Consider the following 14833-nt stretch of genomic DNA (forward strand, 5'->3'; position numbering starts at 1 on the left):
AAGTTGTGGGTATTTATGTAAAAGGAAATTAACATAGTCATCTCATTAATTCTCGTCATCTTCGTTCGCCAGCTCCTATTACCATTGCGATTACGGAGACGTCGCTGTCGTCCTCTCCGACCCGGCGTCATCGTCGCAGTGAGGAAGAAGAGGGGGGGAGGGGTTGCATCGAGCGATTCATAGCGGAAGATTGGCTTAAAAGAACCGAATTTGTGTGGCTAGAAGGGTTTCTTGTTTCGCTCTGCTCGATCCCGTCAGTGGATTGGTGGCCCTTCTCCTCCTCCCGGTTCGTTCATATTCTTCTCTCCGTAATCCCTTATTCGGTGCTGTTTCTGCAAGAAATCTGACAGCTTCGGTGTTGGAAAGCTAATTACTTAGTGCGTTTGTCTTTTTCTCTTTCGATTTCGCTCGATCATTGTCGTGGTAATTTCTTTTGTTTGTTTGCTTTGGGACCTATTGTCTCTCTAGTTTTGGCATACTTTTCTTCGTCATATGTGGATGAATTGACCGTGGAAAAAGGGTATGTGGGAGAAAGCCTGCAAGATGGTAGGCCTAAAGATTCAAGAGGATATATAAAAGAGGAAAATATAAGACGCTATACATCAAATTTTATTCATCATCATATTCCCAATCAATCTACAAAATCACAAGCCATGTAAATACCATGCTCTGACCTAACAATTTCATTAGGAATTCTAGACAAACTGCTCTTATGGGAAGACCAAGCCTAACTGCTTTTGAACTCCTAATCAAAATTTAATTTAATTTTCTAGCATCCTTCCCAGATCTAACTTTAAAAAAATTAAATCGTGGTATGCTGAGAAACCCAATGTCATTTCTTTTGTGTGGTTTGTTCTAATAACTGATTTAGTAATTTCTCAGGCTAGTATGATATCGGTACACCAGATGGTAAAACCAGTATATGATGCTCGATATCATGAAATAAAATAATAAGATAGTATAAATGAATGGTATTTTACTGGTATCAAGCTATATGTTTCAGTATTGGTACTTGGTCGATCCTGTGGATACCAGTTATGATATCGGTACACCAGATGGTAAAACCAGTATATGATGCTCGATATCATGAAATAAAATAATAAGATAGTATAAATGAATGGTATTTTACTGGTATCAAGCTATATGTTTCAGTATTGGTACTTGGTCGATCCTGTGGATACCAGTTTGTACGTTTCTATATGGTCAAGATTTGAATCCTTTGTAGTCACCACATGAAGGTTTCTCCAAAAGCTTTAAACACTCTGTCATGCTTTCCATAAGAACCATATATGTACTTGGTCTGTCTTGCATGTTTCACTCAATTGTAACTGATTTTTCTTGAACCATACTCTAAATTTCTTGTCCGTATTTGAGATCACAAAATTAATCTGAATGTAATACTCGTATGTGAAAAATCTTTACTTGATTATCAAAGCATCATCAAAAAGTTAATCCTGCTTCATGACTTGTTTATATCTCCAATAGTTTTGCTTTTTTACATTAGCTTTGGTTACAACTACACTGAAATCTGCAGCAATCAACAGTTTGCATGATTTTGCAATTTTTTTGTATTAGGAGGTAAAATTACTTTCATACTTTCCATGAATATTACATTGTCTATTTCAAGAAAGTCTATTGTCAACAATTTAGTTTTAAACTTTGTTTTCTTCTAAAAAAACTCTTGATTAAATATGACTTCTATCTTGATTATGTTGCAACTCAGACTATATTCTTTAGATTCTTATGATTTAGTACATAATTCCATATCTTGCTAACTTGTGTTCTTAGTATAATCAATCTCAATAAAAAAATATTGCTAGTTCTTGATCTTGCAATTGATCACATTCTTCTTCTAGTTCATCTATTTGTGTGGGAACTGGGAAGAATAATTTATTTTATAAATATATTTTTTAGTTTAGGCAAGATTCTTTTGTTATCTTTAACAGAAATACATGGACGAATTTTTTCATCGACTATTTTTTGATAAATGAATTGTAATGCTCTTGTATCTTTTTCTTGTGAAAGCATCATCTAGCACGTCTCTTGTAAGCTAGATATTTTAGGCCTTCATCTGAGAAGATTTTGTCAATAGCTAGATATCACTTTAATAGATGATAAGACGAGAGAAAATCGTTTAAGATGGTATGAGTATGTGCTTAGGAGACCTCTGGATGCTATAGTCAAAAGATGTGAAATGACTAATATTGGTGGTACGAGGAGAGGTAGAGAAAGACATAAAAAGGCTTTAATAGAAACTATAAATAAAGATAAATACTCTGAACTTAACTAAACATATGGCCTTTTACATATCTCTATGGCAGATCCAAGTAGCCAACCTGAAATAGTTGCGACTTACGGTTTTGTTATTGTTGTATCTAAGAAAGATTTCATCTTAACTTTACATATCTAGAGTTTTTGTCGTCAGTTCTCGATAAGGAGGATCCAGAAACTCAAGAAATATTATAAATCATACTTTCAATATGTTTTTCTGAACGTGATTTGGTTTGAGACAAAATAAAATTTCACAACTTATTGGTACATGAAAGATTGATAAAGCACATTGATAACTACTATGGATAGCATGAGAAAATTTGTAAAATTTATAAAGAATGCTGCATGCGATAACTTCATAAAATAAGATGGCATTGCATTTGTCATCTTTCCACAATATTATTTGTTCCATCTAATTTTAGGGAGAATGTTGAAATATTGAATTAAACTTTTATTAGGTGTTTCAGATTTATTATACAATGTCTAGGAGTTGGAGTTCAGGCAGAATTAGGTTACTTGGTTCTGAGTCTTTATATGTTGGTTAACGTGCACAGTCTACAGAGATATGGTCATGATAACAAAAATTTTAGTTTGGTGCTTTTTCTATTAGCTCTCTTTTTTATGAATTACTAAATTCTTAGGTCTATCATCTTCTAAACATGGTCCATAGCCTGATGAAGCAAATTCAAGTAAGCCAGGTGTGTCGAAAAAAAAAAAAGAAGTCAAGTTGCCCAAATGAGCCAGATATGCTAGGTAACCTAAGGGCTAGTCAAGTTGTGGTTTAGTTGAGTTAAGGTGAGCTACACAAACACAGATAAACTCAGATGAATAAGCTCCCTTATAGGCAAAGAAGATTTGAACAAATCAAAAGAGAAGACTAATCCTTCCAGATTAACCTTCACAGGAGGGAAGCAATTAAACTATGCATGAAATGGGGAGATGCCACCAAACACACACACACACATGATTAAGAGTTTAAAGAGAGACATGATACATATATATGTATTGCGAGTTTCAGCTTTTGGATTACATTAGTGTTTTCTATTATCATGAATGATAACCTTGATTAAATTGAGCAGATAAATATATAAAATGAATTCCAATAGTCCGTAGCTAATGCACTCTCAATTTAGTGATTACATATAGAAGAACAACTTTTATGTTTGAAGTGGGAGAAAAATCACTTCTCCAGGGTCTGAAAGTATTTCTTTTAGTTAAATAGATAGTAGCAAACCTGGGAGACCATGGTTCGAGCCACAGAAACAACCTTTATGTGTACATTGATCATACTCTGCATTGGCAGGAGCCGGTTTGCCCTTTAGATAGTAACAGATGACACTTGTATTACTTCTTTGAGAATTATCTGTGTTCATGGTGTTAGCAGTCTTCTTGGTGTAGTTACATAAATTTGAGATTTAAAAAGCTGCATCGGATCACCTGTTTATCTTTTTGAAATGTTGAAAATGCAGGCATGCAGAGCCAGCTAGTGTGCAATGGATGCCGGACCATTCTTCTTTACCCCCGAGGAGCCACTAATGTACGTTGTGCAATATGCAACACTATGACGCCAACTCTCCCTGCAGGTTCTCTTCTACCTCTTTTGATTGCAGTATTGGATCAAATCTTAAGAGGAATGCATATTATGGGCTTGTTTATGAAATATCGATCACTGTGGTCTTTGATATGTTCTGCACAAATATAACTTCTAAACCTAAAAGCTTTCTATTAAAAAATTACGCATTTCAGTGGCAAGTGTTCATTGACTTGCATTTTTAAATGCATTACCTTAGTATCTCCAACCAGAGTTATAATATGTTGTGTTACGAAGATGTCGAGCTGACTGGTTTTAGACATTTGGCATCAACTGTGTCTCAGATGTAGGTTCATGTTATTTTGTTTCATTATCAATTCAGTTGACTTTTTGTCTGATAATTGTGAAATCATGAGTTAGAGGTAAATTCTAGACTTGATGGTGAAATTGAATAAATTTAAGTAGTAAAGGGTGACATCTAGAGGTCGAACTTTGGAAGATAAAATATGCCTGTTCTTCATGACAGCTGCATCTTTATGAGAATGTAACTGATATTTCTTCTCACAAATGAATATACTAAAAATCCTTTTCAAAGGAAGCTTCAAGGAAGGAGGGGGAAAGGCTTTTTGGTCCCAGTCCCAAGATGGTATGTGTGCAAGAAATCAGAATATGAAAATCTATTTGTTTCATAATGGGCTAGGTTGCTATGCTTCTTCTTCTGAAAATAGATGAATCATTGACTGCTACCTTTGAGCATGATCATTACTGTCTCCCTTTGCTCATACAAATATTTGGACCATTTGGTTACTTGTGGTTAGATTTTTTTCTTATTCTGCATGGCTTGGGTGGAAAAAATCTACTTAATTAGTTTGTATATGGAATTCTGAGTCAACATTTGCAGGGATTGACATGGCTCAGCAAATGGAAATGGCACAGATAATTTGTTATGGTTGCCGAACATTGTTGATGTATACTAGTGGTGCAACTAATGTAAGATGCTCTTGCTGTGGCACAATCAATATGGCAAGACCAGGTATGTTTTATTTATTTTGATCTCTGGGCACATGTTATCTGCAATATAAAATCAGTGAAGAACATACAATGATTTTGAGTGCTTGCAACAACTTTTTAAGAACCCAAGATACTATTTCTACAACTAGTATTAGTTGTTCTTATATGAGTATAAATCATCATTTTGACCTTAGGGTCCTTTGGTTCATATCATACACATGCATGGTGCTTGCTTCAAGTTTCTTATGAATCCTTCAGATCCTACGCGTTAAGTTTACCTTTCAGATCATCTGACTCTGATTGATGTAAGATGAATTAGCTATTTAAAGCAACTAAACACATTGGTTTTGTAGTTGAAGTGTATTCACACATGTGAACTACTTCTCGGAAGCATCAAATAGAAAAGGAAGCCCTCATGAATTGAATATCGAAAAGAAAGAAAACAGTAGTCTTTTTACCATTTTGTACAGTTTGAAAATTCACTGAACTTGTTCTCTGAAAGTAGAGTTCTTATAAAGTGTTAGTTATATGATGGAGTTACATACATATGCAAGCCCTAGAGAGTTTTTCTTTCTAGTGGAACCATGAGAAAACATATGATTTTCTAAGTCGTGTTGTAACTTGACTACATAAGTTGTGGGATAAAAAATTAGAGACCTTATTTTTTCTCTTCAAACTATCTACTCATGGCATTCTTGCACTATTTTTCCAATACAAATCAAGATTATTCCTATTATTGTGAAATTTTATTCTCTCCTTAATCTCCAAATTGCATTTACTTTAACCAAATTAGATAATATTCATTATAAGCAAACCTACTCGATGCCTAGAAATGGCAATTAAGAGCTAGTTTTGAGAAGTGGTAGCAAAAATTTTAGCATGTAAAAGGTAGAACAGAAGAAAAAAAAAAAAACAATGTTAACATCAAAAGTGGCTTCAACATTTATGGACAATTATAGTTTACTTTTTACTTTTTCACTTAAGAAAAGAGAATCTTATTCCTCGAGTTAGACTACAATTTGTTTTCTATTTCTTTCCATCAAAACATTAAATTAGATCTCTCCGGTGACCTTTGAGTTTCTCAAAGTGGTTAGACACACATGTCCTGGTATCTCTCTTTTTATTTTCTCGATCATGACTCTGACTTCTTAGTTTGGGTGGGCAAGTGAAAATTGAAGTATTTGCTCCTTTGGTATGTATGGGTTGTTGAATCAAATATTTCCTCCACTTTAAGGTGTTGGATGATCATGAAAACTATTTAGGCTTATCTAGTGTTTTTAAAAGGCGTTCGAGCGAGATGAGGGCTAAACGCTTCATACAACCTCCAAGCGAGGTGTTTCGATGAAGCGTCACCCAAGCGCTCGCCTGAGCCCAGGCGTTCGGTGCCTTGGGCGAGCGCTCGAGTGAAGAATGGGTTGGGTTCATGCCTGGTTCGATTGAACAAGCAAGTTGGTTCAATCAAACCAACTCCATTGCCCTAACACAACCCAACCCCCTCCCGTGCCCTACCTAGCCCTAACTTGTCTTTAAAGTGAAACCATACGATCGTCATCTTCGTCTGCAACTTCTTCGGTCACCACCGCCTTTGTTCGCTTCCTTTGCCACTGCCATCTTCGTCCATAGCTTCCTCTGTCACCATTGCCTTTGTTTACAACTTTGTTTGCCTTCATCTGTAGCTGTTACCTTCGTCCGTATCTTCCTCTGCCGCCTTTGTCAGAGGTGTCCTCCCTCGTCACTGTCGCTGCCACCTTCATCTGCAGCTTCCTCCATCGCCCTCTCCTTCCCCACCTTTCTCCATAGCCGCTAGTTACTCGTCTCTGTCGCCCTCTCCTTCCCCAGCTTGTCTTAACATACTTTTTGCTTTTCTCTTCTAGACAACATTTGTGCACCTCTGAGACCTAAATTAGAATATATGGTTATTATGGCCATAGATCAGGCCTTATTACAAGATGTGTTGGAACTAAAGGTATGCGCCTTTTATTTTGTTAGATTATTTTTGTGAAATTTGTCCAATCTTGACCAGTGTTGTTGGGTTTAAGAAAGCTCAATGGAGGGAATATATCTGTGTAGGCAACCACAAATTATTGGAACGCATGGTTTGTTGTATCTATCATCTTATTTCCCCTTTGGGAGTAGGATCTAGATTGCATTAGTTATATATAGTGGTTGCTGCACTATCAAGTAACCTGATAGTTTAAATTCAAAGAAAATTTTGGCTGACTTAAACTGGTTATTACATATCTTTGTTATCATCTAGAGATTTTCTTTGGTTGAAAATTTACTCATAATTTATATGCTTATTCTTTATATATTTTTTTCTTTAGATAAACCTTTTCCTAATCTACTACCAACCTTCATGTGAGTCCTGTCACCTGGGAATTGAAATTTTCACTTATTTTCTTAGTGTAAGTATAGCCCAAGCTTCATAAAGTAATAGCAAACTTCAAAAGAAAAGACAAATGTAGGAAAACAATTTCCGGCAGTTGCTTCCATTGTTCATATTTTGGTTGTTCAGCAAGTAGGCTTTTGTATATTCTCTATTGAAACAACATTTTGACCTGATGAGCTATCTGGCATCGACAATGTTGTGTGATTTTAATATTAGTGATCTATGATAATCCTTACGGTAACAATATAACTTTTTTATGAAGAAAATTTTGTTACTTCTATAATCTTGTGAGTATAAAAATTCTAATGAATTTCCTGTAGAAAGAAGTTATCATAATAAATGTTGTGGACCACAGTAATGCATATAAAAGTTTATGAAATTGCTGGACACTATGTAATTTATGGAACTAAACATTTAGATGAAACTTGCCTATAATATCAAAGTAATATACTACTCATATTGCAGCAAATCAGAATGCTTACCTAAACTGTGGCCAGTGCCATACAACTTTGATCTATCCTTGTGGGGCACCATCAGTCAAATGCGCAATATGCCATTTTGTGACAAATGCTGGGGTATGCCAGAATGATGTATATTTGTTTATTTTCGTTCTCGATATTCTTTTTTTTATTCTATGAATTGATTTTACAATCTGTAATCATTTTAGTTTGTCTTTTCTTTGCTATTCAATGCAGACTATGAGAGTACCGATTCCAGAGGCACAGAGGCCTAATGAGACTATACCCATGAGACCATCAACATCTGCTGTATGTTCAGCCCCCCATGTCTCATTTGGTTAGATAACATGGTTTTCATCGAATCCATTGAGTTTCATATGTTGACTTTTCTTCTTGTCATTACAGCCTCCCTCTGAAGCCCAAAACATGACAGTAGTTGTCGAGAATCCTATGTCAGTAAATCAAAGTGGTAAACTGGTAATGCTAAATGCTTTTTTGTTTTTGTGGATTTCTAATTATGATCTCCCTCTCAAAACTTTGTGTGCTATAAAACTTGACACGTGCAGGTGAGTAATGTTGTGGTTGGAGTCACTACTGGGAAGAAGTGATTTGTGCCGGTCTCAGATATCAGCTTGAATGGCATTTATTATTGTAAAAAGCTATATTGGCCAAGTGTGCTGGACTCATTAATAGTTTGAATGATTTGTTCTCCATAAATAATGGTCACAAAAAGGTTAAAGTTTGTTGTCTTTGACATTCACGAAGTGTCTTGCAGTGGACTGTAAATTTGTGGTGAGCTGTATGATATACACATGACATCGAACAAGCAACATGTCATTGCATTCATGTGGATCAGGTTCATATTGTTCATTGTCCAAATTTACTCTCTTGATTGTCATGTGTTTCCAATGCTTTTTCTTTCTTTTTCTTTTTGCTGATGTTTGTCAACATGCTTGCTTGAGGATAATTTGTAAACCCCACCACTTTTAGACGATTGGAGTAATAGGGCATACGATCTTACATCGTTTTTGTCCTTAGGATTCCATATTTAGTTTTGCGTGCACGCATGGTATTCAATGCATCAGCATCTTGAGTTAAGTGGTAATACATTATTCCAATATATTACTGCTCAAACAAACACCAAAATAAAGAACTTAATATATTATGATATAAAATTAAATAATAAGCAGGAAAGCCCTAAAAATAAAATGATATTTTATTAAGAATAAAAAACAATTTTGGTTGGGGTGAGAGAGGCTCGAACTCTCGACCTCAGGATAACTCGATTAAGCTATGAGACCTACGCGCTAGCCAACTGCGCCACCACCCCTTTTGATGCGTTGGCCAGATAACATCATGTTATTCTTTATAGGACCATCTCATCTCCGACCCTCCTTTTGTCATAAGCTTTCCTCGGAGGTGGGGGAGTTCGGTGCCAGCAAGTTTTTGAGGCTTACAAGAAAACGATGCCTTCCAAGGAATGATGCACAATGTAACTCAAACTTGTTTGAAACTGTGCACTGACTTCTGAGACATGGGTTTGGCAAGAAAATATGACAGGTTTACATTAATTAGATGACTAACCAAGTTTTGGGATGTTTGAAACCCATAAGAAATGATGCAGTAGCGCAGTGTTTTAAGAGTGTTGATTACTGTTAACTTGTTTGACTCGGTGGAGGCATTTCATCTATATAGCATCAGTTCCCTTGCTGTCATGCAATCCATCAAGTCTCCGTCTCTCCAGCCATGGCAACGGAGAATGGGAAACAGGCGGAGGCCGAGAGCAGACAGTCACAGCCTAAATCTAAGCTGCTTCTGTCACTAAGGTTGGCAGCCGTTCTGGCCACAGCTACAGCTACTGTGGTCATGGCACTGAACAAGCAGAGCACAAGGATGGCAGTTGCTGTAGTGGGCACTTCTCCCATCCTCCAGACCTTCACTGCTGCGTTCCAGCAAACCCCTGCGTTCGTGTAAGCTTCTCGCAATCAACTCTACCCTCTTATCTTACGTGCAGCTATTTCTAAATGCTTTCTGCAGGTATTTTGTCATTGCCAATGCTATTGCAAGCTTATACAACCTACTGGTGCTCCTCCTGCGACCATTCTTAAAAGCAAAGCCTCATGACATTTTGGTGCACCTTTTGGATGAGGTAAACAACAGCTAAAAGTCTTCTAGCAGCCTACGTTTCTTGTGCATCAAATCCACGACTCTGTACTTTGCGACAAAGGATTCCTCTGATCGGTAATATGTTGTGTGGTTGCGCAGGTAATATTTGCTCTAGTGGCGACTGGTGCAGCTGCTGCAGCATCTATGGCGGAGTTGGGAAAGAATGGCAACGTACATGCGAGGTGGAACCCGATATGCGACAGGTTTGAAGCCTTCTGCATCCGTGGAGGGTTGGCACTCATGGCGTCCTTCGCTGGAGCTCTCCTACTCCTCCTCATGAATGCATTCTCTACCTTCACTCTCCACAAGAGCGTGCTGAGCCAGGATTAGTCCCTCGTCTTACCTACCATTCACAGCCATATATATGTACTCTTGGGATTAGTTCCTCAGAAATGTATCCTAAAATTCTGTTGTCTGAAAGCTATCGAGTTGGTGAATTAAAGGAAATGGAGTCGGGAAATTTGACTGCTGCTTTGTGATTTAAAGTAATTTAAGGGCCTTAATTCAAATTAGGAGTAATCGAGTTCTTAAGCGCATGACACCAAAGGAAGACAGGTCGGAGATCGAGTATATGTGAGGTTCCACCTGGACCAATCAGAGGTTCTGATACCTAATCCAATCCAAAGATCTATCCGCAATTCCTTGGCTCATGAATCGTTCTCCTCCACTCGCCACAAATCCAATAGAAGCCAATCACCGCACCCTCCAAGGCAACAAGAGCAGCAGCATCTCGCGAGGAAGAGTGGTGAGTGAAAGAGAGACAGAGAGAGATGGCCTCGACTGCGTGCTTCCTCCACCACCCTGCTCCCTCGGCCGCCGCCTCACGGACCTCGCGGCCGCGCCTCGTGCCGAGCGTCAAGGCTAACCAGCTTGCCTGCAGGGCCCAGCAGAAGCAGGCCGTTTCCGCCGACGACGAGAACGGCGCTGTCGTCTCGCGCCGCCTGGCACTGACCGTGCTCATCGGTGCCGCAGCAATTGGTTCCAAGGTCTCGCCTGCTGATGCCGCCTATGGCGAAGCTGGTAATCTTTCCGAATCGCAAACAACATAGATGCTTTATATAGCTTGGAAATGCCAGAGAAGCCTTCTGCTGCCTTCCATTACTTGTGATAGCCGTCGCACTGGTGCAGCTAACGTGTTCGGGAAGCCGAAGACCAACACGGATTTCCTGCCATATAAGGGCGATGGGTTTAAGCTGTCCATCCCCTCCAAGTGGAACCCCAGCAAGGAGGTGGAGTACCCTGGTCAAGTGCTGAGGTACGAGGACAACTTCGACACCACCAGCAACGTCGCCGTCATGGTTACCCCGACCTCCAAGAGCTCCATCACCGACTACGGCAGCCCTGAGGAATTCCTGTCGCAGGTAATCACTCACCTCTAACCTTGGAAATCATTAGAACTACTGCCGTATTCTTAATGCTCTGAGACAGTCCAATACCAAATCGGATACACAGAGTTGACTGCTACTATGCTTCAATTTTCAGGTGGATTATTTGCTGGGAAAACAGGCTTACTCCGGCAAAACAGATTCCGAGGTAAATTAAGATGATCACCACCCGAACTACTTAATTCCTGTGTAATCACAACATGACGACGCGTTGAATTCAATAGGGTGGATTCGACTCTGATGCTGTGGCAACCGCAAACATCTTGGAGACCTCCACACCAGTGATCGACGGGAAGAAATACTATTTCATCTCGGTTCTGACGAGGACGGCCGACGGAGACGAGGGCGGGAAGCATCAGCTCATAACAGCGACTGTCTCCGGTGGTAAGCTTTACATCTGCAAGGCGCAAGCTGGTGACAAGAGATGGTTCAAGGGTGCCAGGAAGTTCGTGGAAAGCGCAGCGAGTTCCTTCAGCGTTGCATAAGAAAATTCCCTCGCGGGCCTTGAATTCCTGCTGCTGTGAACGAGTTGAATGCTGCTGCGACTGCCAATCTGTAGGATAAGAACGTGTTTATTTGAATTGTCGGATGTAAAACCTTTTCCGTCTCTATAAATTCCTACAATTCTCTCCTGTTTTGTGTCTCCACAACTAAAAGGGGCTAAACAAAGACGCGGTATATACGAATGATTCAGGTAGATAGATGTCTTGTGCAGAGAGATTCAGAAACTAGATCAGATACAAGAGAACTCGGAACGTTTGATGATTACAGAACCTTTTCATCACCATCTGTTGCATGCTCACAGAATACAGATTAAGCTCACAGCAGTTCAAACCTTGTTTGAGCATGAGATCGTCGCGTGCTATCCAAATGCCTCGACTCTGTAAGCCAGCACAGGAGTGAGGAGGCAAGAGAAGATGGAGTTCCTCATCTTCGTCCTCATCATCATGTCGATGATCCAGTGGCAATGCACGACGTCGCACAGAATCCGCAGGACGCCTCGCTGATCGTGCCCTGACTCCAGGGCCGCCAGCTCCAGCAACACCATGAAGAAGGGATGCGTGACCACCTCGGTGTGCACCGTTATATATATATATATATATATATATATATATATATATATATATATATATATATATATATATATATATATATATATATATATATATATATATATATATATATATATATATATATATATATATATATATATATATATATATATATAAATATAATCACTTAATTATACTTGTTGAATATAACTGACAGAACGAGCTCTCTTTTATTTTTCTCTTACGTGTTTCTCTCAATCTGTTCTTGCAAATTTCACTTTAGCCTCAATCCCTCTCCGTATATTTGTTTTCGCTGAACCCTACTATTAAGTCCTTTCTCGAGTTTACTTTTCTCGCACAGAAAGAGATTTCAGGACATTTAGGACAGGGTGAGTGGTTCATTCTATGAAAGGCTAGTCCAGTAATTAACTAGTATCAAAATCATATGGATGATAATTTATTTCTCAATATCTCATTGGTAAAGAAAAAAAAAATTAGACTATGGATTATAATAATCAAGTTGGTGAGTTTGGGATAAAACTTTTCAATCAACCTAGCTATAAGATTTGAAATACTTATTTTTCGTGGCTCGTGGAAATGCAACAAAAGTATCGATTATTATAGATAAACGCATCATAAAGAGATGAAAGATATTTAATATATATTAAATAGGTTTATTTTTTGTGATATCTTTGAATACATGTTCTAAATTAGCTTTAGAGATTTGGATTACTACATTGCTTAATAAAAAAATATGACTTGACTTCAAAGATATCACTCTTAAATTTAATATATGACTTTATATTCAAAGATATCACTCTTAGATTTAGATGAGCCTGATACACTTACACGAATGAAATATTATTTACTTATGTGATGTTCAAAAAAAATATATATTTCTTATATGACATCTAATCAAAGATGAGTCCGACAACTATATTTAATAAGGTTAAAAATCATTAGTTCTTCAAATGATAAAAATCTTTATTTCAAGAGAGACAAAAATATATTTTTTATTAGTAAATAACAAATAATGATAAAGAGAAAGAGAAAGATGATGTTCACCAGAAGTTAGAATTTTCTTTGAAAAATGATGTAATTTTTATCATGTTTTACGCTCCTGGTTATCGTAAGACGATTTAAAAAGATATGTTTTGGAAACAGTTTTTATTTTTAATTTCTACTGCGTATGTGATGCTTTTGAGGGTTCCCAATATTATGATCTTATCACAATGCAGAGCTATCATACATAGTCTAGTAGATCATACATCAAGCATGGTCTCTCATAATATTTTATCATACTATTTCTTAGATGCATGTATGAATGAATTAATAAATGTAAATGAATGATCATGATTGTATATGTATCCCTATTGAGAGCAGGTAGGGCAATTCGCTTCGAAGATTATCAGTGTTGAATCTCGGATTTTGATGATTAAACCAATTGATAAGTATTTATATTTTAATCTACGTTTTGAGTGACGCAAAATGCTTCGATTAGGATGAGAGAATTAAAGCAGGAAGAATCATGTTGTGCCGGAGAAAAACATGTCAGAAGATTGGATGTCGAGCCGGAGGATCGCTCGACATATCGATAGAAGGCTTCGGGCCATGGATTCAGGCATCGGCCCAAGAAGAGCAAATATTGCGCCAAGGATATTGAAGTTGTAGAGTCAACTAGCCGATTGGGCAATAGGCCGCAAGAGAGGATGATGTGCCGAAGAATCGGACGAAGCGTCGAGGGACCAATGACATGTCGGACAATATGATTAATGTTTAGTATTAATTATCTAGATCGAAGTATATTTTACATGTGCAGGATTAACTACGATAGCAAGGCATGAAGCAAAATGAAGTCCCGGAGTCAAGGATACGATTTCGTTGGGAGTTCGAGAGTTCATCGGAAGTCCAGACGTTCGTCGGAAGTTCTATCAGAACCAGCCGAGAAGTCTCAGAGCTTGCCAGAGAAGCTCATCGGAACTCGTTAAGAATATCATCGTGAAGTCCAGGAGCTTGCTGGGAGTCCGTCGAAACATTGCCAAGAGATCGTCGGAAGTTCGCCGGAAGATCGTCGAAAGCTTACCGAAAAAAACCGAACTTATCTTACTTAGATTATGTCTTAGGAATCATAGTTAGCATATAATTAGAATTATGATTGGGTGGTAATCCCATCAACTCTGTTAGGGGCCAACTGGGCCCAAAGTTGGACTGGTTTGGGCCAGATTCAAGGCCCAACCAAGGTGCTGAAACCCTGGCCAGTGGTGGCACCGCCTGGGGAACAGCACCCCACGAAACCTAGGCGGTGATACCGCTGGTAGCAATGCTGGCAATGGTGGTATCGCCCTTGTTCGGTGGTGGTACCGCTCAGTACCAGTTCCTGCGACAGTAGTACCACCTAGGAACGGCGGTGGTACCACCGGTACCTAGGAAACCTGAGATGAGACCTTTTTAGGCTCTAAGTTTGAATCAACTTGAAGTCCATGAATACCCCTCTTTAAGTTTAAAAGTGAAGAAATACACAAGCACAAAGAGTTTAAAAGTGAAGAAACTTGCTGCAATCTCTTTAAAAT

General features: G+C 38.3%; 3 protein-coding genes and 1 non-coding gene across 5 annotated transcripts; 3 read left to right on the forward strand and 1 right to left on the reverse strand.

The window, feature by feature from the left end:
• The first annotated feature begins 61 nt into the window (after positions 1-61).
• On the forward strand, positions 62-8543 carry LOC103990329 (protein LOL2). Of its 2 annotated transcripts, none has more exons than XM_065160089.1 (7): positions 62-377; positions 3741-3854; positions 4704-4835; positions 7668-7777; positions 7898-7969; positions 8066-8137; positions 8227-8543. In XM_065160089.1, exons 2-7 carry the CDS (start codon positions 3743-3745, stop codon positions 8266-8268), a joined length of 540 nt encoding a protein of 179 aa, XP_065016161.1. In that variant the 5' UTR covers positions 62-377; positions 3741-3742; the 3' UTR covers positions 8269-8543. The 2 variants fall into 2 exon arrangements, with proteins under 2 accessions (XP_065016161.1, XP_065016162.1); XM_065160090.1 differs by having other exon boundaries at positions 62-286.
• A 360-nt stretch (positions 8544-8903) lies between these two features.
• On the reverse strand, positions 8904-8990 carry TRNAM-CAU (transfer RNA methionine (anticodon CAU)). Its single transcript is given in 2 exon segments — positions 8904-8939; positions 8953-8990. It is a non-coding gene; the product is annotated as a tRNA-Met (tRNA).
• Positions 8991-9368: 378 nt separating this feature from the next.
• On the forward strand, positions 9369-10293 carry LOC135643299 (CASP-like protein 1B1). Its single transcript, XM_065160088.1, has 3 exons — positions 9369-9630; positions 9698-9809; positions 9926-10293. The coding sequence occupies exons 1-3, from the start codon at positions 9407-9409 to the stop codon at positions 10154-10156; spliced, it is 567 nt and encodes a 188-aa protein (XP_065016160.1). The 5' UTR covers positions 9369-9406; the 3' UTR covers positions 10157-10293.
• Positions 10294-10511: 218 nt separating this feature from the next.
• On the forward strand, positions 10512-11843 carry LOC135643298 (oxygen-evolving enhancer protein 2, chloroplastic-like). Its single transcript, XM_065160087.1, has 4 exons — positions 10512-10846; positions 10955-11187; positions 11309-11359; positions 11436-11843. Exons 1-4 carry the CDS (start codon positions 10597-10599, stop codon positions 11694-11696), a joined length of 795 nt encoding a protein of 264 aa, XP_065016159.1. The 5' UTR covers positions 10512-10596; the 3' UTR covers positions 11697-11843.
• Positions 11844-14833: the final 2990 nt, after the last annotated feature.

The sequence above is a fragment of the Musa acuminata genome, chromosome BXJ3-7 (genome assembly GCF_036884655.1).
Source record: "Musa acuminata AAA Group cultivar baxijiao chromosome BXJ3-7, Cavendish_Baxijiao_AAA, whole genome shotgun sequence".
Classification (NCBI taxonomy): Eukaryota; Viridiplantae; Streptophyta; class Magnoliopsida; order Zingiberales; family Musaceae; genus Musa; species Musa acuminata.

Coding starts and splice junctions, on each gene's coding strand:
- LOC103990329 (XM_065160089.1), top strand. CDS start 3,743: ATGCAGAGCCAGCTAGTGTGCAATGGATGCCGGACCATTCTTCTTTAC. Junction 7,778..7,897: donor ATTTTGTGACAAATGCTGGG/GTATGCCAGAAT, acceptor TATTCAATGCAG/ACTATGAGAGTACCGATTCC. Junction 7,970..8,065: donor TGAGACCATCAACATCTGCT/GTATGTTCAGCC, acceptor TTGTCATTACAG/CCTCCCTCTGAAGCCCAAAA.
- LOC135643299 (XM_065160088.1), top strand. CDS start 9,407: ATGGCAACGGAGAATGGGAAACAGGCGGAGGCCGAGAGCAGACAGTCA. Junction 9,631..9,697: donor CAGCAAACCCCTGCGTTCGT/GTAAGCTTCTCG, acceptor TGCTTTCTGCAG/GTATTTTGTCATTGCCAATG. Junction 9,810..9,925: donor TGGTGCACCTTTTGGATGAG/GTAAACAACAGC, acceptor GTGGTTGCGCAG/GTAATATTTGCTCTAGTGGC.
- LOC135643298 (XM_065160087.1), top strand. CDS start 10,597: ATGGCCTCGACTGCGTGCTTCCTCCACCACCCTGCTCCCTCGGCCGCC. Junction 10,847..10,954: donor TGCCGCCTATGGCGAAGCTG/GTAATCTTTCCG, acceptor GCACTGGTGCAG/CTAACGTGTTCGGGAAGCCG. Junction 11,188..11,308: donor CTGAGGAATTCCTGTCGCAG/GTAATCACTCAC, acceptor TTCAATTTTCAG/GTGGATTATTTGCTGGGAAA.